This window comes from Achroia grisella, unplaced genomic scaffold (assembly GCF_030625045.1).
Source record: "Achroia grisella isolate CSIRO2021 unplaced genomic scaffold, CSIRO_AGI_Agris_v1 utg1581, whole genome shotgun sequence".
Classification (NCBI taxonomy): domain Eukaryota; kingdom Metazoa; phylum Arthropoda; class Insecta; order Lepidoptera; family Pyralidae; genus Achroia; species Achroia grisella.
In genome coordinates this window covers 752970-779677 of record NW_026712659.1, presented here as the reverse complement: position 1 = coordinate 779677, position 26708 = coordinate 752970, and the positions used below count along the sequence as shown (strand labels likewise).

General features: G+C 35.5%; 4 protein-coding genes across 4 annotated transcripts; 3 read left to right on the top strand and 1 right to left on the bottom strand.

Annotated features, from left to right (window-relative positions):
* Positions 1-482: 482 nt before the first annotated feature.
* Positions 483-11478, top strand: LOC131841322 (regucalcin-like). Its single transcript, XM_059189645.1, has 5 exons — positions 483-512; positions 4501-4657; positions 7629-7838; positions 9195-9407; positions 11042-11478. Exons 2-5 carry the CDS (start codon positions 4501-4503, stop codon positions 11374-11376), a joined length of 915 nt encoding a protein of 304 aa, XP_059045628.1. The 5' UTR covers positions 483-512; the 3' UTR covers positions 11377-11478.
* Positions 11479-13533: 2055 nt separating this feature from the next.
* LOC131841329 (regucalcin-like) lies at positions 13534-25930 on the bottom strand. Its single transcript, XM_059189654.1, has 7 exons — positions 25841-25930; positions 19697-19853; positions 18481-18684; positions 17544-17623; positions 16698-16833; positions 15436-15548; positions 13534-13758 (listed from the first exon to the last, which is right to left on the bottom strand). Exons 2-7 carry the CDS (start codon positions 19851-19853, stop codon positions 13534-13536), a joined length of 915 nt encoding a protein of 304 aa, XP_059045637.1. The 5' UTR covers positions 25841-25930.
* LOC131841340 (uncharacterized) lies at positions 21751-22407 on the top strand. Its single transcript, XM_059189663.1, has one exon. It carries the CDS (start codon positions 21751-21753, stop codon positions 22405-22407), a length of 657 nt encoding a protein of 218 aa, XP_059045646.1.
* LOC131841338 (uncharacterized) lies at positions 22920-24111 on the top strand. Its single transcript, XM_059189662.1, has 2 exons — positions 22920-23611; positions 23718-24111. Exons 1-2 carry the CDS (start codon positions 22920-22922, stop codon positions 24109-24111), a joined length of 1086 nt encoding a protein of 361 aa, XP_059045645.1.
* Positions 25931-26708: the final 778 nt, after the last annotated feature.

Here is a 26708-nt window from a genome sequence, read left to right as displayed (position 1 = left end):
GGTTACTAGGGCAGAGAAAGACCGAAAAAGAGGTGGATGGACTGTGTGAAAGATGATATGATAAGAAAGGGAGTTGATAACGAGATGACTGCGAACAGGGATGAAAGGAAGAGAAAAACATATTACGATGACCTTATTTCAATTGTTTTGTTTTGTTTTTCACTTGTAATATATCTGTCAACACTTAAGATCCTTCCATTATTTACATCTACACTAATATAGATTTAAGTTCAGTGTAACCAGTCCGCGTTACGACTCCGCGTCGAATGTACGTGTTACTAATAAGCCATATAGCACACTATCCAATAAACTTAAAAAGGAACAATAATTTGCACAATTATTACACCTGTGTACTCACTATCTACATATAAAAAATATATTATGCAGCGATACCTCATCACAACATATATAACGCTACAATGGCGAGGATAACCACCGCGCTACAGTTTCAGTACAATTTAAAATGCAACGGAGATCTAATGTTTCTGCTGATTCTTCTAGTAGTGCCTTCCGTGAGTTCAATTTCAATAGTTTCAATAAAATTCAACGTTTTTAAAGTTTGACATGTTAATGTTTTCTGTTAGTACCTTCCGTGATTTTTTTTCCATATTCGTCCATCTTTTTTCAATGATGAAAGGCAAAGATCCTTAGACCGTACAGCCTAGTCTACGTTTAAACTTCTTCGTACCTTCCGTGAGTTGACATTGACACTGCCATTTTTTTAACTCAAACTTATTACAGAAATGGAAGAAAGCAACAAACAATAAATTAATAAAACTTTTTTTTTTATTCTGCCGCTTTTTCGGAAAGTATAAGCTTAATCATTATGTAATCAACTTTAATTTTTTATGATTTTGTTTAAATGTATGGAAATAAAATCGTAAATATTTAACAATCAAATTTTAATCACTACGCAAAAGTAGTTATATTTTTTATTGGACGGCCTCAGTGGTTTTTCACAGCGCTTTACTTCCGATGGGCACGAGCCGATTTCTCGCACGGTGCAAACATTTTTTTTTAAGGGTAATGGAATGGTACTCCCGCCCTCGCTAACGGTTTACACTGGCGAGGTACCAGTGGTGGATGATAAGATAAGTATGAGGTCAGGTCTGATAGGCCAGCGGGCTAAATTTACCATGAATTTATCTCGATGGTTTCCAGGGGAACCACGTGTAGGTCCACCTGACATGGTAGATTGCTAGCAATGGGGTTTGTATTCATGAGTATGATTGCTCGTTTGGTGTTTATGAGTATTTTCTATGTAGGTACATCAGTTGTCTAGTACACAAGTTCTGCTTACCGTGGGACTAGATAGCGCTATATATTTATATTTATTTGAATTAAGATTGATTAGCTATTCAAAGAGGGAACGCTGCCAGTATCTTCGGAGCGTTACCTAAAGGGACCCCTTTTAATAATATATTTTAGTCATCATATTATATATTTTTTTTAAGCCTGTTAATTTTAGGTTCTTAGTTGTACAAATAGGTTATGTAAATACTAATAATAAATTAAGATTAATTTCTAATTTCACAATATCTTTTGTAGCTGTGACGTGGTCGAGTGGATAGAGTAGTCATGCTCACTAAAATGTCCAGACATGTGGCGGCGTGGTGGACCGGGTCATTGGGCTCCCTAAAATATGGTCGAGCGCAGTGATGGCTGGCTCATCCGTCATACTCGTGAACGAGTGCTGCTTGTAGGGACTGGTCTGCTCTTATCACTACAACTGATTTAATCTTATTATATATTTATATTTGACCCAAAAAAAATAGTACTGGTTGGTAGTTTGTATTCACACGTTTCGACTTGTAAATGTAAACTTACAAGGATTATTTAAAAGAGCAACACACAAGTTTCTTGCTCGTTCTTCTTGTGATGAGACAGCTTTCCGAACGAATGGTAGATAAAAAACAAATTGTTATGACTATTCAAAAGTGCTTAATTTAAGTTTATTTGAATAAATGATTTTCTATTCTATTCTATTCCGTAACTTAACTGATATCTAATTTTTGATACCTAATCAATGAAATACTCAAGTGAGCATGATTAGTCCATTTGTCATTATCACCTGATAACAACATTAACTATATATCAGAAATCACGCATTCTCATTAGTGTATTAACTGTGAAGTCAAGACGTGTACATTTGCACTTAATTTAAATATTGTATACTACTGAAAACAGTTAGTGACATTATAATTTCACATATAATTGTACAGCTTTAAACAGAGTGCGCAAGTGTATTTTTTTTAAGAAGTCAACATTGAGAATAACAGATATTCTCAGTAATTGTGATTCTCGTTAAACGGTAATGTGCCTACTACTTACATATACTAATATTATAAATGCAAAAGTAACTTTGCCTGATTGCGTTTTGTCACAAATACTACTGAACCGATGTACATGAAATTTTGTACAGACACTGAGGAAGGACTACTTTTTAATGCAAAAAAGTAACGATGAGTGACAATATTTACCATATCAGGCATTATAAGAAAGTTTAACGACTTCAGTGGTCTAGCTTTTTAGCATACTGTCTTATTTCCGTTAGTCGCGGCTTCGATTCCTCTCACGGTAAAATCATTTGTATTTATGAGTACAATTACATCTGTAATATGTGCAGAAAATAAAACTGTGGAATACACATATAGGCAGTGGCGTAGATACATAGGGGCTAGGCGAGGCAGTGCCCGGGGCCGTCAAGCTCAGGTGGCCCTCGAACCCTTACCAGAAAATCTCAATCGAACTGAACTTATGAAATTTTCAAAATAAATATACAGGTTGGAACCCGACTTTAATCATGGCAACTCAGTTGAGAGAAATTATACCTTAAAAGTTATACCTTCGCAATTCCCCTGCTGAGCAGTGGGGTTTGATTTGCCCGAGGGCCCTTGGTTACCTAATGACGCAACTGCATACAGGATACCAATTATAAGACATGGGTTAAAAGAATGTCGCCACAATCAAAGCGACATGAGTCCATATTACTTTAAATAAAAAAAGTAATATGCACTCATAACAGAAAATTAATGTACCACGTCAGTTGACCTCCACGCGGTTCTCCCTGGAAACTGTCATGATAAATTCTCACAATGGTGACTGTTCATCTTATCAGGTGCCCCGCCAGTGTAAACCGTTAACGCAGACGAGTGCACCATTCCATTATCATCTATAAAAAAAAATCAAAGCGACAGATATTACTTTAAATAAAATAAAGTGCAGATACAAAAAATAAATGTATGTAATCTAAATCATATAACTCAAAGGTGACTGACATAGTGAACTATCAACGTACAGCCCAAACGACTGGACGGATCGGGCTGAAATTTGGCATGCAGGCAGAAAGGATTTTGATTAATTAATTCCGCTAAGAAAGGATTTTGATTAATTCTACCCCCAAAAGGATAAAGATGAAAGTTTGTATGAAACTTTGTCAATTTTAAACCGATCGGGCTGAGACTTTGCATGCATAAAGCTACTATGACGTAGGCATCCCCTAAGAAAGGATTTTGATAAATTCCACCCCCAAGGGGATAAATTAAGGCAAACGAAGCCGCGGGCAAAAGCTAGTATTATATAGTATTATAAACGCGAAAGTTTATATGTGAGTGATGTGATGTGTGAGTATGGACGTTTGTTACTCTTTCAGACAAAAACTACTAAACGGATTGTGATGAAACTTTACAGTAATATAGCTTATACATTAAAATAACCTATAGGTTATAAACTGTTGTCTAATACCTATAACACAAGCTCTGCTTAGTTTGGATCTAGATAGCGCTTTGTGTGAATGTCCTGGATTATTATTATTATTCTTGAAAATAAATTATTTCCTTTTTTGTATAACAACATCCATTTATTGTAACATTGGCTTTACACAGATGTTCACTGTCGGTGTAGGTTCAATGATGAAGGTCATTCAACATTTCTTTGTAAATCCATTTGAATAAATAAAGCGTACCATAATATTTTACAATAATGAAAACCGGACCTCAAACTGTTTCTAATTAGCAACGCAAAGATTGTAACGTTTTTAGTTTGGGTTTTATTAAAACTCCTCGTTTGAATTTGACGGGGATCGAACTGAGGGGAGTTGTGGGGGTGTGCTTAAGCAATAGTCCGTAAAACAATGTGTTAATAATGGGATCTGTCCCCATTGCTAGCAAAGAACCATGTTAGGTTGGACTCCACGCGGTTCCCCCTGGAAACCATCATGGTTTTTTTTTTGGATGATAATGGAATGGTCCACCCGCCTGCGCTAACGGTTTACGCTGGCGGGGCACCAGTGGAGGATGATAAGATGAGCATGAGGTCAGATCAGTTAGCCCATCGTGACACGTTAGCACATCGATGGGTAAACTGACCTGACTTCATGGTCATCTTATCATCCTCCACTGGTGCCTCGCCAGCGTAAACCGTTAGCGCAGGCGGGTGCACCTTTCCATTGTCATCCATGAAGAAAACCGTTGCCTGTATACGTAGACATTGAATCTGCAGATGTCAGTACAAGTCCAGAAGATCACGGAACCCTTGTTGCTGGGAGAGGGTCCTCACTGGGATGATCGACAGCAAGCGCTATTCTTTGTCAGCATAGTTGAGCATACCATTCACAAATACGTACCTGCGACTGGGGTACACACCAGAACAAAAGTTGGTACGTATGTTTAATACTGTTGCGGGTGAATAATACGATGTTGTTGGTCGAGACGATGTATATTACAGATGATAATAGACTGACAATATGTACATAGAAATAATGATCTTATATACTAAATGACAATAGGAAAATGAAAGGTGGGGTGACACAGTTTAGACACAGCAGTGCTTAGTACACAATATTGAATTTGTCTTATTAGACATTATTAAATGTAATTATTGTTTTGATGTATCTAGGCGACTCTATCCCATGAATACCATCCTGATTATCTGGATGGTATGTTAATACCAGCCATTACACCGCCTTACTTCCGATCGTCGCGGGTTCGATTCCTCGCGAAGCACAAACATTAGTATTCATGAGTATGATTGTTTGTATCAGTCTGGGTGTTCTATGTACAATATGTATGTACTTACAAAAAAATATCTATATATTTGTATCAGTAGTCCAGTACCTATTACACAAGCCTTAGCTTCACTTGGGTCTATATAGCGCTGTGTGAATTGTCTTGAGATTATTATTATTATTATTATCTTGATCATCTGAATGATCTCTGCCATGCGTTATTCCAAAAACTTTTTGCCACCCACAACTCCATTAAAACACCTTGCATCAATGGTATTTGCGAACTTATATGATATTGAAACATTCAAGAAAAGAGCATATTTCTTTATAAATAGCCGGCAACGCATTTGCAATTCCTCTGGTGTTGCGGGTACTTATAGATGGTAATCACTTACCATCAGGTACGCCGCTAGCTCGTCTGTTACCTATGCTATAAAAAACTCAATTTAATGGTACATCTATCATTTTATATTACCAAGTTTACTCCCAATTATCTGAACAGCTTATTATTTTAATATTATAAACGCGAAAGTTTGTGAGAGTCGGTGGATGTTTCTTACTCTTTCTCGTAAAAACTACTGAACGGATTTTGATATAATTCTACAGTTATATATACATTATATATACATCATAATAACGTACCTATAGGCTATAAATTTCACAAGGGTAAAACTGCGAGCAACAAAAAGATGTTTATTTTTAATTTTCTTTATTTTGTGCATAATCTACTCCGAGTAAAAGATCTGAAAAGACTCGAAACCAAGGGTAATTTATTTATTTATTTAATTCAGTCCACATTACCCATATTATTAACACCTTACAGACTAACATACTATGTACATGCAACGTGAAATAAAAGTCTAAAGGCCCCGCGCCGAATGAGGTATTGACATGCCTTTATTTTAACATACGCTATGAATCGTTCAAATAACGAAATAATATTCAGCTGAATAAATAATGTAATTTTGCAGTAACAATATGTAAATAATGATCCTTTATTACCTTTAACTTTTATGTTTACGTTTTTTCCAAATATATATTATATGTAATTCGGAATTATTGTATTCATTTTAATTTATGTTTAATTAGTTGTGCCCGCGGTTTTACGCGCGTGTACTATTTGTTATTCTGATGTGTATGCTATATTACTGTAAAGTTTCATTAAAATCCATTCCATAGTTTTTGCTGAGAGAGAGTAACAAACATCCATCCGTCCACACACAAACTTTCACAACTAGAGCATCTTTTAACTCTCTAGTTAGTTTATAACACTTATTGATCAGTCTACAGCTGACGGGTGTATTAATATTCTCGTTTCACATGCAGACAAGTATATTAACATTCTCGTTTCACATGAAGACAAGTAAATGAACATTCTCGTTTCACATGAAGACAAGTATATTAACATTCTCGTTTCACATGCAGACAAGTATATTAACATTCTCGTTTCATATGCAGACAAGTATATTAACATTCTCGTTTCACATGAAGACGGGTGTATTAATATTCTCGTTTCACCTGCAGACGGTTGTATTAACATTCTCGTTTCACATAAAGACGGGTGAATTAACATTCTCGTTTCACATGAAGACAAGTATATTAACATTCGCGTTTCACATGAAGACAAGTATATTATTAACATTCTCGTTTCACATGAAGACAAGTATATTAATATTCTCGAATACAAGTATATTAACATTCTCGTTTCACATGAAGACAAGTATATTAACATTCTCGTTTCACATGCAGACAAGTATATTAACATTCTCGTTTCATATGCAGACAAGTATATTAACATTCTCGTTTCACATGCAGACGGGTGTATTAATATTCTCGTTTCACATGCAGACAAGTATATTAACATTCTCGTTTCACATGCGGACGGGTATTTTAACATTCTCGTTTCACATGAAGACAAGTATATTAACATTCTCGTTTCACAAGTTTCAAGACAAGTATATTAATATTCTCATTTCACATGAAGACAAGTATATTAACATTCTCGTTTCACAGGAAGACAAGTCATTTCACATGTGTATTAATATTCTCGTTTCACATGAAGACAAGTATATTAACATTCTCGTTTCACATGCAGACGGTTGTATTAATATTCTCGTTTCACATGAAGACAAGTATATTAACATTCTCGTTTCACATGCAGACGGTTGTATTAGTATTCTCGTTTCACATGAAGACAAGTATATTAATATTCTCGTTTCACATGAAGACAAGTATATTAACATTCTCGTTTCACATGCGGACGGGTATTTTAACATTCTCGTTTCACATGAAGACAAGTATATTAACATTCTCGTTTCACATGAAGACAAGTATATTAACATTCTCGTTTCACATGAAGACAAGTATATTAACATTCTCGTTTCACATGAAGACAAGTATATTAACATTCTCGTTTCACATGAAGACAAGTATATTAACATTCTCGTTTCACATGAAGACAAGTATATTAACATTCTCGTTTCACATGCAGACGGTTGTATTAATATTCTCGTTTCACATGAAGACAAGTATATTAACATTCTCGTTTCACATGAAGACAAGTATATTAACATTCTCGTTTCACATGCAGACTGTTGTATTAACATTCTCGTTTCAAATGCAGATGATCATATCGGATTTATAATCCCCGTTGAAGATACACTGGACCAATTCGTAATTGGCCTTAAAAACAAGTTCGTAATAATTCAATGGGACGGTGAGGATGGTACTCCCGCAAAGGTGGTGCGGCAGCTGGTAGACCTGGATCCATACAGTGATGGGCCGACGCAGATCAACGATGGCAAGATTGATCCCAGAGGGAGACTCTACGCTGGTAAGTAGTAGAAACAATGCACATCTTTGAAGTGAAGCTTCTATATGTGTAGACTGGGTGTACATTTTTTGGGAATGATAATGTAAAATTGTACACGCGACTGCACTAACGGTTTATGCTGGCGGGGCACCAGTAGAGGATGATAGGATGCGCATGAGGTCATTATTCGATAGTCTCCAGGGGGAACCGCGTCAAAGTCAACCGGACATGGTACATTGCTAGCAATAAGATCATCAGTCCACATTACTAACAAACCCCTTTCAGGCCCAGGCCCCTCTTCCCCACTGGGCACACTAGGCACATACCTAGGGCCCCGCGATGGATTGGGGCCCCCTATTCTAGTCTAGTCCCAACTCCATTACTAAAAGATAACCGATACTCTATTCTCGCCTGAAAATCAGTCTTAATAAATGCTTATCGACTATGGTCAACTTGTTCGTTTTATTGATTTTTTTATAAATGTCCAGCAAGAAATGAACACTTCAGCACATAACGACTTTTTAAAATTATTTTGCCTGGTTTGTTTTGAAGGTAGGACATCCCCATATACATATCTATAGAGTCATGTTCAAAAATGTCTTTGAAAATAGTGCTTTATTACTATGGTCATAGGGATCCTATTATCCTAATTGCCCAGGGCCTCTAACAGGTGCAAGAGGGCCTTGCCCAGGCCTAGGTTTGCCATATGTTTGTTTTGTGGTGTATGTACCCTTTGACTTCGGAGGAAGGAAATTGTTAGTAATGTGGACTGATGACCCCATTGCTAGCGATGTACCATGTCAGGTTGACCTCCACGCGGACTCCACACTCCCTGGAAACCATCGTGATAAATTCCTTTTTTTTTTATACCACTTAGGTGGCAAACAAGGATGTAACTATGGACGCCTGAAATACCAGGGGTGTCACATACGCGTTGCCGACCCTTAAGAAACCTTAATATACCCTTCTTGAAAAACCCCATGCTGTAGTCTCTCGAGAAAACCTCGGCAGGTAGTTCATTCCACAATCTAAATGTACGCGGGAGGAAGCTCCTCTGAAACCGCACTGTCCGAGACCACTTAGGTTCCAGCGTGTGGGTATGAATTCCCTGTCGATGGCGAGCGGTGCGATGGTAAAAGGTAGCCGTAGGCATCATGTCAAACAATTCATCAGAACACAGACCGTTGTATATTCGGTAGAACACACAAAGCAATGCGAAGTCTCGCCTCAAGCTAAGTGGTTCGATACCGTTTGAAAGATCATTCTCAATCTATCATCCTCCACTGGTGCCCCCAGCGTAAACCGTTAGCGCAGGCGGGTGCACCATTCCATTATCATCCATTAAAAAAAAATACCCTTTTGACTTATACTTTACAGGTACAGTGTTGCCAAACGAAAAATCTTTAACTGAAATTGAACCGAAGGGCTCTCTGTACAGACTAGATCGCACCGAAGTAACCAAACTGTGCAGTGGAATCAGAATATCGAACGGGCTGGCGTGGGATTTGAAAGAGAAGGCCATGTATTATATAGATACTATGGAGCTGAACATCAGAAGATATGATTACGATGTCGAAACAGGAGATATATGTAAGTGATTCAATACCTTTTTTTTCTGTAGACGCCGTCATCTTGGTCTACTGCTGTTCTGAACAGGTATCTGACTCCAATAGGTCTTATATGTCGTCGATTAAATTAACCACGCCGTCTTAATCATTATCTAAACACTTTTATAATGATATATAACACTTCTGTGTAAATTTAAAATTTAAAGAAATAAAATAATTTAAATAAATTTTATAACTTTAAATGCTAGTCTTGTAAAAAAAATGTACATTTTGAATAGTGCCATTAGTCTATTTAACCGACGATATATACTAGTTGTACCCGTGACTCGTCCGCGTGGAATTTAACTTTATTTTTCTGAAATAAAAGATTTTTTCATACGAAGCATACATAGGTACAGACAGCCATAGCGACTTTGTTTTATACTATGAAATTATATACTACTTTTATATACAAAAAATGGAATATAAATACAGCCCCTACTATCATTTCTAAGTTACTCCTTATTACATCAGCTACCTGCTAAAAAACGGTCCCGTCAAAATCGGTCCAGCTATTTCAGAGATTAGCCGGAATAAACAGACAGATAGCAGACAAAAATAGTAAAAAATGTTTAAATATTACAAACAGACACTCCACTTTTATTTATATGTATAGTCGTATAGGTTATATATATATTAATGTTATAGATAGGTATCTATCTCCAATTCAAACGGGGATCGAAATCACGACGGCCGAGGTTCGAACCCCTAGCGGTGCCCTTAGACTAAAGTCGTATCCGTCAGGTAGGAGTTGTCCTTCAGGCGCTCCATAAGTCCTTCCTTTGGTTTGGAGTACCATCTGCACTCGCCCCCTACCGTCCGGTGAAGCTGTAAAGATCAACTGTGGAGAGCATTAGTCAGCATTAGAGTAGTGCAAACGTAAATAAGTTTTATTTTTGTTAAATTACTTAAATTTGGCGACGTCGGTGGACTAGCGGTTTATCACACGATGGTTGCGGGTTCGATTCCTCGCATGGTAGTCATATTCATTTGTGTTCATAAGTATAATTGTTTGTATCGGTCTGGGTTTTTTATATATATATATTATGTATTTAATTTAAAAAAAATAATGTATTTATATCACTTATCCAGTAAACATAACACAAGCTCTGCTTAGCTTGGGTCTAGATGGCGCTGTGTGAATTGTCCTGAAGTATTATTATGATTATCTATTTAAGGGATCATCTCAGTGTGACCCTCCAAAAAATCCCTAATTTTCGCGATTTTTCTTGGTTGGAATAAACTAATCGTCCTGGGTTTTTTTTAAATAAATAAATATATTTTTTTTTTATGTGGATTTATTTAGTGTACAATATTTTAAAAAATGGTTCAAAAGATTGCGACCGGAAAAACCAATTTTGATCTAAAATAAAAGTTTCAAAAAGATAAAAGAAAGGTCCTATATCGTGCGACGATTTGAACAAAACGTATCGAATTTGAATTTGGAAGATTTCATAAAAAAAAAGCTTCCATACAATCAAAAAATCAATCAACAAAAATAAAATTATGTTTTTATTTTTATTAGGTATATTTTTTCTAAAATTATGTAATCAACAATCTAATTGTATCAATGATTTTTTATGAGGTAAATGTAAACTAATTACTATATTGTTTCAGCTAACCTCAAATACATTTTCGACTTCAAGGAGAACAATATAGAGGGCTATCCTGACGGGGCCACCATAGACACTGACGGGAATCTGTGGGTCGCTGTGTTTGAAGGATCCTGCGTTATAAAAATAGACCCGAGAACTGGTAAATTATTGCAAAAGGTACCCATACCGGTGCTCCAGGTCACCTCTGTCGCTTTTGGGGGCCCCAATCGTGATATCCTGTTCGTAACAACTGGTAATATCACAATTGATAGAGAGCAAGATCCACCGAGTGGAGCCACCTTCATGGTAATCGGTCTGGGAGTTAAAGGATATCCCATGGAAAAATTCAAATTATAAAATTGTTAATAAACAATACAGAAGGTTAGGCTGTATGGTACTGTACCTTTGCGTTTACAGTTGTTCATAAAATATTACTACGATTGTCTTTATAACGGTATTCTGAACCGCCATTTTTGAAATAAGTACAAATATTAAATTTGTGAATGTGGAGAAGATGTGGGTGATCTAAATCATATTGTGTTTTCCTGCTCCTCTTACGATCGTTCTTCATTTATAGAGACACTCATCTCATTAGAAATTCCTTTTCCTTCATCCATTGTATCCATTGTATGAGCTATTAGCTCATCCTAATCCTATAATTTATAAATCTCTTGCGTCTTTTATTTCCCATAATAACATTAAACTTTAAAACCCATGATCACTAATTCCGAGTATATTCAAAATTTAACCCGTTCCTTTCCATTATCCCGTCTCGTTTCCTGTTTTAGTGGCATAATAGGCAACACTAGCCTCTTGCCAAGGAAGAGAAAAAAAAAATAATTAAATGTTAAAAACATTTTTAACATTTAATATTTGTACTCTACTGTTTCTTAGCAACAGTAAAAACCAATTATACAATTTTGATGTGATATGATGTAAGTATTGAAAGAATAAATTGTATTTACTGCTACCACAGACAACATAATGTTACATATACTAAATATTATATTATATTTAGTATATGTATGTAATATTATGTTATCTGTGGTATATGTAATATTATTTATTGTTAGTTTTTTGTTCGTTCTTGTGATCAGTCGTTCCAAATGAGTGGTAGAATAAAAAAATATGATTGTCATAATACTCTTATTAAGTTTATTTGAATATTACAGGGGCGTATCAACCGTATCAATTAACATGTGTAAGCAAAATTAACTTCCCAATTATTATTGTTTATTTCACAAATGACAAAAGGAAATAAAAGCATTTTTTTTCTCGTATCACCTATAAATTATTTAATAAATCAGTTTGCTGAAAAAAGGCAGGGAGAGTGTATATTTAATTTGGATTGTTTGTAAAAATTTTGAAAAAAGTCACAGATGAATAAATATTTCTTTTAATTTTATGCAATTTTTTTTCTTATGTGAGAAATCTTTACTCATCGTAAGGGTCCCCAAACAGATTTTTATACGGGGCCCCACCAAGGCACGCTACGCTTCTTGGTTATTTCTATTATACAGCTATGACCACAGGTAACATAATATTCTATTACTGAACATCTCCATCTGATGATAATAGGATGGTCATAATAAGGCGCAGTCAGGTGCACCATTCCATTGTCATCTATACATATAAATAAAATTGGAGTGTCTGTTTGTAATATTGAAATAACAGTTTTTCGCTACATGCATATGAATATAATTTTCTAAAATAAAGGTAGTTTAAGTTAGTCCTGATTATACTACCAATAATATTTGTTTTCTAATTGTGAACCTGTTTTAGATCCTAAATAAATAAATAAATATAAAAAAATAAAAATAGCCTAAGTTACTAAATTAACTTCCCAATTATTATTTATTTTGTTTATTTTATATACATACACCAAATGACATTTTTGTCTGTCTGTTTGTTCCGGCTAATCTCTGAAATGTCTGGACAGATTTTGACGGGACTTTCATTGGCAGGTAGCTGATATAATCAGGAGTAACTTAGGCCACCTTAATTTTAGGAAAATAAATTTAATTTCCATGCGGACGAAGTCGCGTGTACAGCTAGTATAAAAATAATTGTAAAGACTAGCCAGTAATCTCTGAAATTATTTAGATAAATTCAAATTGAAAATATCTTTATTCGTGTAGGTCTATTACAGACTCTTATGATATGTCAAATCTACCGTCAGTTCGGAGTGATTTCGAGATGAGAACTGACAAGACAATCCTCAGACAATTTCACAAAACACCGCATAAGAGAAATAAAAAAGCAAATTAAACAATTCTTTATTCTGTGGTTAGGTTGGCGTGTTGATATACAGAAGGAGTGATATTAATAAAAGATTGAATATATGACGGTGTATATAATATCAGAAGTAAAAATAATTATTAATAATAATTTAACAACTCATTTAGATCAGTAATTTGCAAGGGAATGAATTTGACATTTTTGACAGTATACTTTTTATTAAAATGTGTCTGTGTTATATGGCTAGTTTATGCAAGGAGGTTGGTAGCCTACAATTCAATACAGTTTGACGTTAACATTAGGGTATCCTCTAACTCCGAGGTTGGTCAGCACGAAGGTGGCTCCGCTGGGTGGTGGGTGGTGCTGGCCACGGTCCACGCACGCCGTCGTCACGTACAACTCCTCGAAGGTGCAGTCGCCGAAGGTCACCGAAGTCACCTGCTGTGCTGGGATTCGAATCTTCTCCAGAAGAATCCCCGAGCGGGGGTCAATTTTGAGAACCTACAAATTGTAAAATGAAATCTATACATATAAATAAAATTGCAGTGTCTGTGTGTGATATTGAAATAACCGTTTTTTACTACATGCATATGACTATAAATACGGTACATACATCAAAATAACATTTTTTAATATTTTTGTCTGTCTGTCTGTCTTTACCGGCTAATTTCTGAAACGGCTGGACCGATTTTGACGGGACTTTTATTGGCAGGTAGCTGATGTATTAAGGAGTAACTTAGGCTATTTTTATTTTAGAAAAATAAAGTTAATTTCCACGCGGCCAATTCGCGGGAACAGCTAGTCGAAAATAAATATTAATTGCCGATTTTTATAGATTACTCAGAAATAATGTATGAATGTTTATTAAATTAGCATTACAAGTATAGGTATTAACATATTTGTTAATACAGACAGACAGACAGACAGACAAAATATGTAAAAAATATTATTTGATGTACGTACCGTATTTACATTCATATGCATGTGGTAAAAACGGTTATTTCAATATTAAAAACGGACACTCCAATTTTATTTATATGTATAGATGTATTTATGTACTTGTATCCGTTGTCTAACACCAATAACACAAGTTGTGCTTAGCTTAATAACACAAGTTTTTTCTACACATTGTTTTTTACATTACCATATTTTTTTTTTTTTTAACATATTTGTTAATTCCTATAGTACAGTGACAGTTCTTTTATCAAAATAGATTTTTTTACACAATTTTTGTTACATTACCATAAATAATAATAATATTTCATCCACAGGTGTCATCCCAACATCCCTACACTGTAGCCTCAATATATTACAGCTTCACCCACTTACTTTCATACTTCTCCAAAAAGCTGTAATTCTAAACACATGTAGAATGACAAGTTTTTGTCATCATAATAATTTTTTTTATAATTGTCATTGTTTGGTGATATTCACCCGCAATGACAAGTTTAACACCCCATCAAAGGGAGATATATAATATATATATTTATATAAAAATATAAAAACAATAACAATAATATAATATAAAAATCTCAGGACAACACACAGCGTCATCTAGTCCCAAGTTAAGCTAGCTAAAGCTTGTGTTATGGGTACTAGATAACGGATACAAATACATAGATATTTTTTTCGTAAATAAATACATATTATACATAGAAAACACCCAGATAGATACAAACAATCATACTCATGAATATAAATATTTGTGCCGTGCGAGGAATCGAACCCGCGACCATCGGTCGTAAAGCGGTGTGCTAAACCGCTAGACCACCGAGGTCGTAATATCGACATACATTTTACTAAAACCTAGATCAGCTGCCTTTTTTAGACAACTGACCTTCGTTTGGATTCATAGGCTGTTTGAAAGAATAAAATGTTTATTTGTAGCAAGTGTTAGCAGTGATGGATTACTTTTTTTGATCAATTAATTAATTTAATTAATATTTATTAAATAAGTATATTTAATTATGATAATCATATATACACGGGCGTTATCACGTTATCATGTTATCATGTGATGCGTATGGTGCCGCTCCAAAGAACTAAGACCTGTCTCTTATCCCATAATTTCAATCTTCAACGTTAGTTGAATTTAATACTATTTTGATATATTTTTATTACATTAACAGTTGTAACTTTTGACTAAAAAGTTTATTCAAATTTAGTAACGGTACATACATGGTGACCATCGAAGTTGGCAACCCAGAGGTTCCCATCGGTGTCTATGGTCATTCCGTCAGCGATGCCCTCCAGATTGTAATCCTGGAACTTGAATATTATCTTTGGATTTGCTGTAAATAAGAATAATTCTTATTAATACCACACAGATATTAAAAAAAAAAACTGAAGCTACCAGAAAGTAAAAATATACATAAATACATTATGTATCAGGGATGTTATGAATATGAAATTTCGGATACGGATAGGTTTCGGATATAGGAATGATTATTATACCGATATACGGATGCGGATATGTTATGAATATGAAATTTCGGAAAATACAAATAGCTAATAAAACGGTTACATAACGTGATATAGGAATGATTATTATATCGGATACGGATGCGGATATGGAAATTTTTTTTATATCGGATTATCCGTTAGTTATCGGATATATTTCGGTTACGGATATTAATGTTTTAATCGGATATTTCAAAAGTAAAATATTTTTTTATATCGGATATCTGATAGTTTCGGTTACGGTTACGGATATTTTTTTATATCGGATATCTGATAGTTTCGGTTACGGTTACGGATATTTTTTTATATCGGATATCCGATAGTTTCGGTTACGGTTACGGATATTTATTTATATCGGATATCTGATTGTTTCGGTTACGGTTACGGATATTTTTTTATATCGGATATCTGATAGTTTCTCGGATTTACGGATATTTTTTTATATCGGATATCTGATAGTTACGGTTACGGATATTTGTCCGAAACTTTTATATCGGATATCTGATAGTTTCGGTTACGGTTACGGATATTTTTTTATATCGGATATATGATAGTTTCGGTTACGGTTACGGATATTTTTTTATATCGGATATCTGATAGTTTCGGTTACGGTTACGGATATTTTTTTATATCGGATATCTGATAGTTTCGGTTACGGTTACGGATATTTTTTTATATCGGATATCTGATAGTTACGGTTACGGAGCTCCTTAATATCCCTATTACATATATGAAAAAAAAAAGCTTTTTTCAAATAATGTATATAGCATGGATATAATCAAGACAATTTATATAGCGCCATCTAGTCCCAAGCAAAGCAAAACTTTTTTTGGCAGGTAGCTGATATAATAAGGAGAAACGTAGGCCAATTTTATATTATAAAAATCTTTTTACTTTAGAAAACTAAAGTTAATTTCCACGCGGACGAAGTCGGGAGTACAGCTAGTCGATAATAATGATACAAATATGAGTGTACTCACAGATGTTGCCAGTACTGATGTCATAATCGTATCTCCTGATGGCATACTCGAACGAGTCCACGAAGAAAAACGCGTTCTGGCTGACGTCCCAGCAAAGGCCGTTCGAGACGTCCAGATTCTCTTCCAATTTTTGCACCTGGCAACACAGATTGCGTTATATTTATACTTATACTATATATTTATATATTATACTAGTTATCCCGCGCAACTTTGTCTGTATCACACTAACTTGACATATATCATTATAATTTACATAGTATTTCTTCAAATTATAGCCTACTTAGTTACTCGGCTTCGCCCGGGTGTATGTGAATTATATATGTAAACCGTCCTCTTGATTCACTCTATCTATTAAAAAAATGATTCAAAATCCGTTGCGTGATTTTAAAGATTTATGCATACATAGGGGTGTAATGATGTGGTTTTCTGATGTATAAGCTATATTACTGTAAAGTTTCATCAAAATCCATTCGGTAGTTTTTGCGTGAAAGAGTAACAAACATTTCACAAATTTTCGCATTTATAATAAGACATACTAGCCGACTCGGCAAATGTTTTGCAATATAAATTATAATCGCTTATCGAAAAATAGGGGTTAGTGATAGAAGGGTGAAAATTTTGGGTTGTACGTCTTTCTTAAAGATAATAAATAAAAATAAATGTTAGGGGTGGACAACCCTTAGCACTTAGGGGTATGAAAAATAGATAGTAGCCGATTCTCAGACCCACTGAATATAAATAATCATCCGCAAGACCAGAGGAATTGCAAGTGCTTTGCCGGCCTTTTAAGAAGGAATAAGCTATTTTCTTGGAGGTTTCAATATCGTATCGGAAATATTTTCTTACCTTTCCATCAGGATCTATGCGGTACAAGCTACCTCTCTTCAGGTGGAACTTTCCAGGTTCATACTCGCCTCCCATTGTACCTGTACATAACAACACTTTGTTTATTGACTATTTTTTTTATACCAGCATAATCTCAATTTATTATATTACACTATGCTATTTACACAGCGCCATCTAGACTCAAATTAAGCTAAAACTTGTGTTATGGGTACTAGATAACTGATACAAATATATACATGTAGGTGCGGTTTACAATATGTTGTGCTAAGCTTCACTTAAAATTAATTTTTGTTTTTTACATTCGATATACAAACAAATATATCTGAAAATTAATAAAAATATATTCATATTTGTACTGTTTGTGTTCCTAATCATCTCAGACACACACCACTGATCTTACTACCGTTTAAAGCTTCATGCCTTATGACACCAGCAGTGTGCGCAAGAGACGGCATGACGGCTTCCTTCTTTTTCCACATATACTACAAAACTGAATTAACTATTAAGTAAACTATTTTTAATTCGAATTATGATTAAGGTCGATATTTTCAAAAATTCAAAATATCTTTATTCATGTAGGTCTATTATAGACTCTTATGATATGTCAAATCTACCGTCAGTTCGGAATGATTTCGAGATGAGAAGAACTGACAAGAAACTCAGCTCGTATTCTTTTCAAATAAATGTTGTACATGTGTATTGTACACAATTCATTTTTAAATTAAGGTTGGGAGAATACAGTGACCAGCATATGCTATTGCAAAAGCAAATAGTCTAATCAGTGTTCGTAACCCACTGTCAGCAACCAGTCACGAGTATGACGGATGAGCCAGCCATCATTGCACTCAACCATAATAGAGGGAGCTCATTGACCCGGTCTACCACAAGTTTGAACTTGTCTACCATTCCTATAATATAACAATGTAGACTAACTCACCAGCAAATAGTCTCCCGCGAGGATCCGCCTTAGCATCGTTGAATCTGTTGTCAGGATACTGCTGGTCTACTTCCACGACGGTCCTCAGTACCCTGGCGGCGTCGTCTTCTCCAGTCCAGACCACTTCCACCACCTTCCGGTCAAGCCCGACCACGAAGTGGTGTCGCTTGCCTTCAATTGGTATTATGAAGGCGGTTCGCCCATCTATAGATATGTATTATATATATAAACCTTCCTCTTGAATCACTCTATCTATTAAAAATAACCGCTTCAAAATCCGTTGCGTAGTTTTAAAGATTTAAGCATAGATAGGGACGGACAGACAGCTACAGCTACTTTGTTTTATACTATGTAATTATAATATTTATATATGATATTGTATGTTTATTGATATAGTAGGTGTTGAATTGAGAAGGGGTATTATTATGATTTAATAATGTATATAAGATCAGGAACACAAAAGCATAAGAAGAAAAGATCTAATCATTACATAGTATAAAACAAAGTTGCTGTCGCTGTCTGTCCGTCCCTATGTATGCTTAAATCTTTTTGAAACTGCCTCTTATTTCTTTAAATATTACTTTCATACGAACAATTTCTATGTATGTAACTAGTTTAATTATTTACGTTGAAATACTATCTTTCTTTTTACCTATCATTTACAGGTTTTGCAGAATTTAGCTTTTTGTGGAACCCATTTTTTGAGAATAGATGTCCATCTCTATGGATAGTTGCCCCACCATGAAAATACTAAGAAGGATAGACGCCCTCTATACTGTACTAGCTTTTGCCCGCGGCTTCGCTCGCGTTAATTTATCTTCTTAGGGGTGGAATTTATCAAAATCCTTTCTTAGGGGATGCCTACATCATAGTAGCTTTATGCATGCAAAGTCTCAGCCCGATCGGTTTAAAATTGACAAAGTTTCATACAAACTTTCATTCCCTATTTTATCCCCTTGGGGGTAGATAGAATAATCAAACTCCTTTCTTATCGGATGCCTACATCATAACATCTACCTGCATGCCAAATTTCAGCCCGATCCGTCCAGTGGTTTGGGCTGTGCGTTGATAGATCACTATGTCATTCACCTTTGAGTTATGTTGAGTATAGTTGAGTTAACGAAAAACGCAACCAAAGATGAGGTCGTCCAACTCTTGAGGAGTACTTGCAATTGCAATTGCTTCCAATAGACATGTATAGTAGAATATGACTTACCAAGTTTGGACCTGGTGTGCTTGCCCTGTGCAGGCACGTACTTGTGGATGGTGTGGTCGTAGGTGCTGATGAAGTACAGCGCCTGCTCCGCATTGTCCCAGTGTGGACCCTCGCCCAGGGTCACCGGCTCCGTCACCTGCTGTGGGTCTGGACTCATCTGTACATATAAATAAAATTGGAGTGTCTGTTTGTAATATTGAAATAACCATTTTTTACTACATGCATATGAATATAGATACGGTATATACACCAAAATAACTGGTTTTACAATTTTAGTCTGTCTGTCTGTCTGTTTATTCCGGATAGCGTATCCGGATAATCTCAGAAATGGTTGGACCGATTTTGATGGGACTTTTTTTGGCAGGTAGCTGATGTACTAAAGAGTAACTTAGGCTATTATTTTAGAAAAATAATGTTAAATTCCGCGCGGACGAAGTCGCGGATATAACTAGTCTGCAATATAACATAACAATTATATATAGCTCACACAGTAAACATTGGTTTGCTATATAAATTGAAGTATAAAATCGATATAAAAAAACAGGGGTTGGTTATAAAAGGGTGAAAATTTTAAGTTGTATATATATTTGGATGGATATAACTTTCACGCAGATGAAACCTCGGGTAGAGCTAGTAATCTGGTACAAATAGTTATAGATCTGCATACTTTCTATGCATATCGTGTAGATATATCATTACATATAACATTTTTATCCCTAAACATACTGTCCTGTTCTGCTAGCTATTTCAGTTAAGAAGAACAGACAAGAAACATGACTTGAATTTCTTGCCTGTTCGTTTTAACTGCATTGAATTTTTTTTTATATTCTTCCTTTTGTGGTCTAGTGTTTTGTTAAATGTCCAGACTTGTGGCGGCGTGGTGGGCCGGGTCATTGGGCTCCCTAAAACATGGTCGAGCGCAGTGATGGCTGGCTCATCCGTCATACTCGTGAACGGGTGCTGCTTGTAGGGACCGGTCTGCTCTAATCACTATGACTGATTTCCTTTTATTAATTGTTTAACCAGTTGGTTATATATTCAATATTTTTTCTATTTGAGTATTTAATTGAATTAGTGCTAATTGATAGTTTGTATTCACACACTTAACTTAAAAATGTAAAGTAATCATAAAATTATTTAAAAGAGCAACAAACAGCTTTCCGAACGAGCGGTAGATTAAAAAACTTGTATATATATATGCTTCAATGTAAGTTTATTTGAATAAATGATTTTCTATTCTATTCTATTCTATTACGTAGCATATTAGTGGTGTATATGACTAACATATATAAAATCCCTTATCAGAACAACTAACGCCATTCAAGGTCGTCCGCCAAATATTTTTTTTTATATAATATTTAAAAAAGAAGAATGTATCATAATTATTATATTCTTCTTTTTTTAAATATTAATTTTGATTTATTGTGGCCACCTCATTTTATGATCATTTCTTAAAAAATAATTTCAGAACAACATTTATTTATAAGAGCAACACGCAAGTTTCATGCTCATTCTTCTTGTGATGAGTTTGCGTTCTGAATGAGTGGTAGAATAAAAAATATGTGACTATTCAAAAGTACTTGTATTAACTTCTATACTACGCAGATCTTGTATTAACTTATACCAATGGTCCAATTGATGAAATTAATTGTTTATTTGAAAAAAAACTAGTTTATTTGGGGAGCGAAGAAAAAACTTAGAACTGGGTTAGCATGCCAAATCAACCTTAGGCAAAGAATACCTTGTTGTAAAAGGACAACAAAGGAGTTTAAAGAAATCCCGGGGCAATAACAACTAGCAAAAACGGGCGCCTTTACGGTGGGCGTTAAACAACCAACAATAGCGTTCCCAAGGAGGGTTGGTGTTAGGCAGGCGGCCGGCCGTAAAACACTTATGCCAAAAACCTTTGCAGTATGGAAAATATAAATACGATGCGAGTAAGGGCTATATATATATATATATATATATATATATATATATGGATGCGACGTAAGAAGCGAATTCGGGAAACTCAGGATGTGAGACTAAGGTATGCAAGTTGGAATGTAGGTACGATGACTGGAAGAGGAAGAGAACTAGCGGATGTACTAAAAAGAAGACGAATAAATGTGGCATGCTTACAGGAAACTAAATGGAAAGAGTCAAAAGCTAGAGAAATAGGTGAAGGATATAAGTTTTATTACTGTGGAAGTGATGGAAAAAGAAACGGAGTCGGAATTGTGTTAGATAGTAATTTAAAGCAAAGTGTTATGAATGTAAAAAGAGTGAGTGATAGAGTAATAGCAATAAAAATAATGTTACAGAACATAATCGTTAATGTGGTTAGTGTATATGCTCCTCAGGCCGGTTGTGACGATAGAATGAAAGAAAAGTTTTGGGAGGAATTCGATACTGTAATGATGGACATTGCCAGTACAGAAGATATTTATATAGGGGGTGACTTTAATGGGCATGTGGGAAGATTGAATGAGGATTATAAGAGAGTGCATGGAAATTGGGGATTTGGAAATCGCAACCACGAAGGAGAGGCATTACTAGAGGCAGCTTCCGCTTTTGACTTGGCCATCACCAATGCATGGTTTAAAAAGAAACAGGATCATTTAATTACCTACACAAGTGGACACCATAAGACACAGATTGATTATTTCTTAGTCAGGAGAAATAAAATCAATTGTGTCAGAGACTGTAAGGTCCGCCGGGTGAGGATCTGATATCACAACATAGACTACTAGTACTTGATACAAAAATTAGGGTTCAGTATATAAAAACAAAAACCGACCACCCCCAAAAATAAGATGGCACATGCTCGAGAACTATGAGAATGCAATGAAATTTAGAGAACAAGTGAATGATATGATGATAGAAATGAATAATATGGAAGGAAAATCTGTTAACGAATGTTGGAATGTAATAGCGAATGGAATGAGAGGTATAGCAAAACATATTGTTGGCGAAACAAAAGGGACGAGAATGATAGAGAAAGATACTTGGTGGTGGAATGAAAGTGTGCAACAAATACTGAAAGAGAACAAAAGAGCGTTTAAAGAATGGCAAAAGAGCTGTAAAGAGAATGATAATACAAAAGACGAAAAAAAGGAAGTGTATTTAGATAAAAAGAGGGCAAAGAAAGCTGTTGCAATGGTAAGAGCTGAATTCCAAGATAAACTCTACGCCTCATTAGATACTTCCTGAAGGCCAAAAGCAGCTCTTCCGACTAGCAAAAATGAGAGATAAGAGTACAAACGATGGAGTATATGTAAAATGTATAAAAGATGATAAAGGAAAGGTTCTAATGAAAGAAGATGATATAAAAGATCGATGGAAAAATTACTTTGAAAACTTAATGAATGAAGAAAATTCATGGAATAAATCGATAGGAGAGGAAAGAGTGAATGTGGGTTTAGTCAGAGAAGTAAGAATGGAAGAAGTAAAACAAGCTGTGCGAAGTATGAAAAGCAGTAAAGCCGTAGGACCAGATGGAATACCAGTGGAAGTATGGAAGTTATTGGGTGAAAATGGATATAAGTGGCTCACTTTATTCTTCAATAAGTTGTTGCATGAAGAAACTATTCCTGAAGAATGGTGCCAAAGCATATTGGTGCCTATTTTCAAGAATAAGGGTGATGTTATACTGCATTATCGAGGAATAAAGCTTATGTCACATACTATGAAAGTGTGGGAGAAAATGATAGAGAGACGCTTGCGAGAGGAGTGTGATATTTCACAAAATCAATTCGGATTTATGCCTGGTCGAGGCACCACGGATGCCATTTTTGCACTACGCCAGCTGTGCGAAAAATACCGGAATGTAAATAAAAATTTGCATATGGTATTTGTCGATCTCGAAAAGGCATACGACCGAATTCCCCGTCTAGTTTTGTGGTGGGCCCTAAAGAAGAAAGGTGTACCAGGGAAGTATGTAGATCTGATACGTGCCATGTACATTCGGTCTAACACATACGTCCGATCGGCGGTAGGTGCCTCCGATAAGTTCAGTGTGGCGGTAGGCTTACAATCGAAGCCCTTACCTCTTCCTCATTGTAATGGATGCTCTGACATCGGACATTCAGGACGAGGTACCCTGGTGTATGCTGTTTGCCGACGATATTGTGCTTGTTGGTGAGGATGGAATCGAGGTCCAGAGTAGACTAGATAGATGGCAAGAAAAACTGGAGAGTGTTGGCTTGAAGATCAGCAGAACTAAAACTGAATACCTATTCTGCGATTTCGGCGGTCTCTCCAGTTTCAAGCCTATCTATCTAAACGGTGTAATGCTTCCGGTCTGCTCCGATTTTCGGTACCTCGGTTCAGTTATTCAGAACACTGTAAGGCACAGAATGGGCGGGATGGATGAAATGGCGACAGGTCTCGGGAACGATATGCGACCCCCGAATGCCCTTGAAACTAAAGGGTAAAATTTATAAATCTATCATAGGACCTGTCATTTTGTATGGATCTGAATGTTGGGCCATAAAGGGGATGGACGAAAGGCGTGTGCATGTGGCAGAAATGCGAATGTTAAGATGGATGTGTGGGGTTACCAGGAATGACAGAATAAGGAATGAGTATATACGAGGAAGTTTGAAAGTTGCGCCGGTTATAGAAAAGTTGCGAGGTAACAGATTGAGCTGGTATGGGCATGTTATGCGGAGGAATGAGGACCATGTCTTATGGAAAGTGTATAATATGAATGTGGATGGATGGAAAGAGAGAGGACGCCCTAAGAAAAGATGGATGGATTGTGTGAAAGATGATATGAATAAAAGAAGAGTATGTTTAGATATGACGATTGATAGAGATCAGTGGAAGAGAATGACATACTGCGCCGACAAATAATGGGAAAATAATGATGAATTGTTTATTTGAATAAAGATTATTTCTAAAATAATAATTTCAGGACAATTGACGCAGCGCCATCTAGACCCAAGTTAACTGAAGCTTGTATTATGGGTACTTGACAACTGATACAAATACATTTTGTTTTCGTAAATACATACATATTATATATAAAAAACACCCAGATGGATACAAACAATCATACACATGAATACAAACGTTTATACCGTGCGAGGAATCGAAACCACGACCATCGAAAGTGAGGCAGTGTCGGCCACCAAACTACCGAGGCCGTCAAAATTCTATTCTAATAAAAAGTTACAATTAAAATATAACTTACATTGAACTGATTAATCGTTGGAGATGAACCGTCTGTTTACAACGTACGTACAAATATGACAGACAGACTAATGTGAGCGGAATTATCTAATCTAGAGCAATCATCATTTAAGAGGTGATTAAGCTAATGTGCTTGATAAATTGAACATACAATTAGAATAATAATTAAAAAAATATTCTAAACTGTGTCAACGCGTCACAGACTTAGTGGTTGCTACTCAGATTTAATCTCGAGAAGACGCGATTTCGAATCTCGTCAAAATTTAAAAAATAGCAGGTTATTTTTTTTTATCAAAGTTAGATATACTACATATATATATATATGCTCCGAAAGGGATAGACAGACTTTTATGAAATTTTATATGCATATATTTTAATAGATAGTAGCCGATTCTCATGCCTACTGCTGAGAATCGACTATCTATTTTTCATACCCTGAGTGATAAGGGTTGTCAACCCCAAAACATCTATTAATAGTGATTTTAATTTATATGGCAAAACAATTTTTTTTGTTAGCTAGTATACTATATATACTACATGATACAAATCGTCTCATAATCTGCCCACCATCATGAAGGAGGACTACTGGCCGAAGGGTGTGGTGTATCGGCGCTACCGTGGCGGATTGCCGTCATCACACAGACAATTTAAATATAACAATATATTAGATATATAATATTAATTCCTACATATGTTAGTCTAAAAGGTATTTATGATATGGGCCTAATTGCCTAAAATAAATTAATAATAATAATGTCTGGACTGTGTGAAAGATGATATGGTAAGAAAGGAAGTAAATAACGAAATGACTGCGAACAGAGATGAATGGAAGAGAAAAACATATTACGACGACCACAAATAAATGGGATAAGGAAGAAGCAGATGATGAATAATAATACTGTGGATATCAGTTTCATCTCTAGTGTTTACATCACATAACAAATCTAGGAATCATAAAAAAACACTCACCGAAAGAAGTCGGCTATTTGATCTTAAAACCACGAACTACTGCTAAATACGAGCTGTTATTGATGAAGTTTGGAGATTTTTACGACCTCCATTCCTTTACCGAATAAACACACTGTAAATTCGGTGCTGAAAAAAAAACATATAATTAAACTATTGTAGTAATTAAACAACTAAAATATTATAGTAAAAATAACAATATTTTAGTATTATTTGTATATTACTCATTCATTCATAATTTAAGAGCTACGCTCTTGTCGGTGGAGCTCTTGCCACTTTCCGCGATCTTCCATCATGCTCTTTAATTCTTGATACGACACGACTCCCATTTTGTCCTCAATTTGTTTGATGTAGCTATTCCTTGGTCTTCCCCTCCCCCTCTTTCCTTCTATTTTCCCCTCAATAATAATTTTCATGAAATCATCGTGCCGTATCAAGTGCCCTAACATTTTTCCTCGTCTATTTTCTATTGTGTTCAATATATGCCTTTTTTCTATATATTATATTATACCTGTATATTATTAAATATAAAAAAAAAATAGATTCCCATATCTTTGTGTCTCTTATATTTAATACATATAAATAAAATTGGAGTGTCTGTTTGTACTATTGAAAACGTTTTTTACTACATGCATATGAATATAAATACGGTACACCAAAATAACCTTTCAATCGATCCCCTGTCCAATTCAATCGGGGATCGACGGCCTAAGCCGAGGTACGAACCCCTAGCGGTGCCCTCAGACTTACCTAAGACAACTTAAGTCGTATCCGTCAGGCGGGAGTTGGCCTTCAACCGCTCCATAAGTCCTTCCTAGGTTTGGAGTGTCATCTGCACTCGCCCCCTAACGTCCGGTGAAGCTGTAAAGGC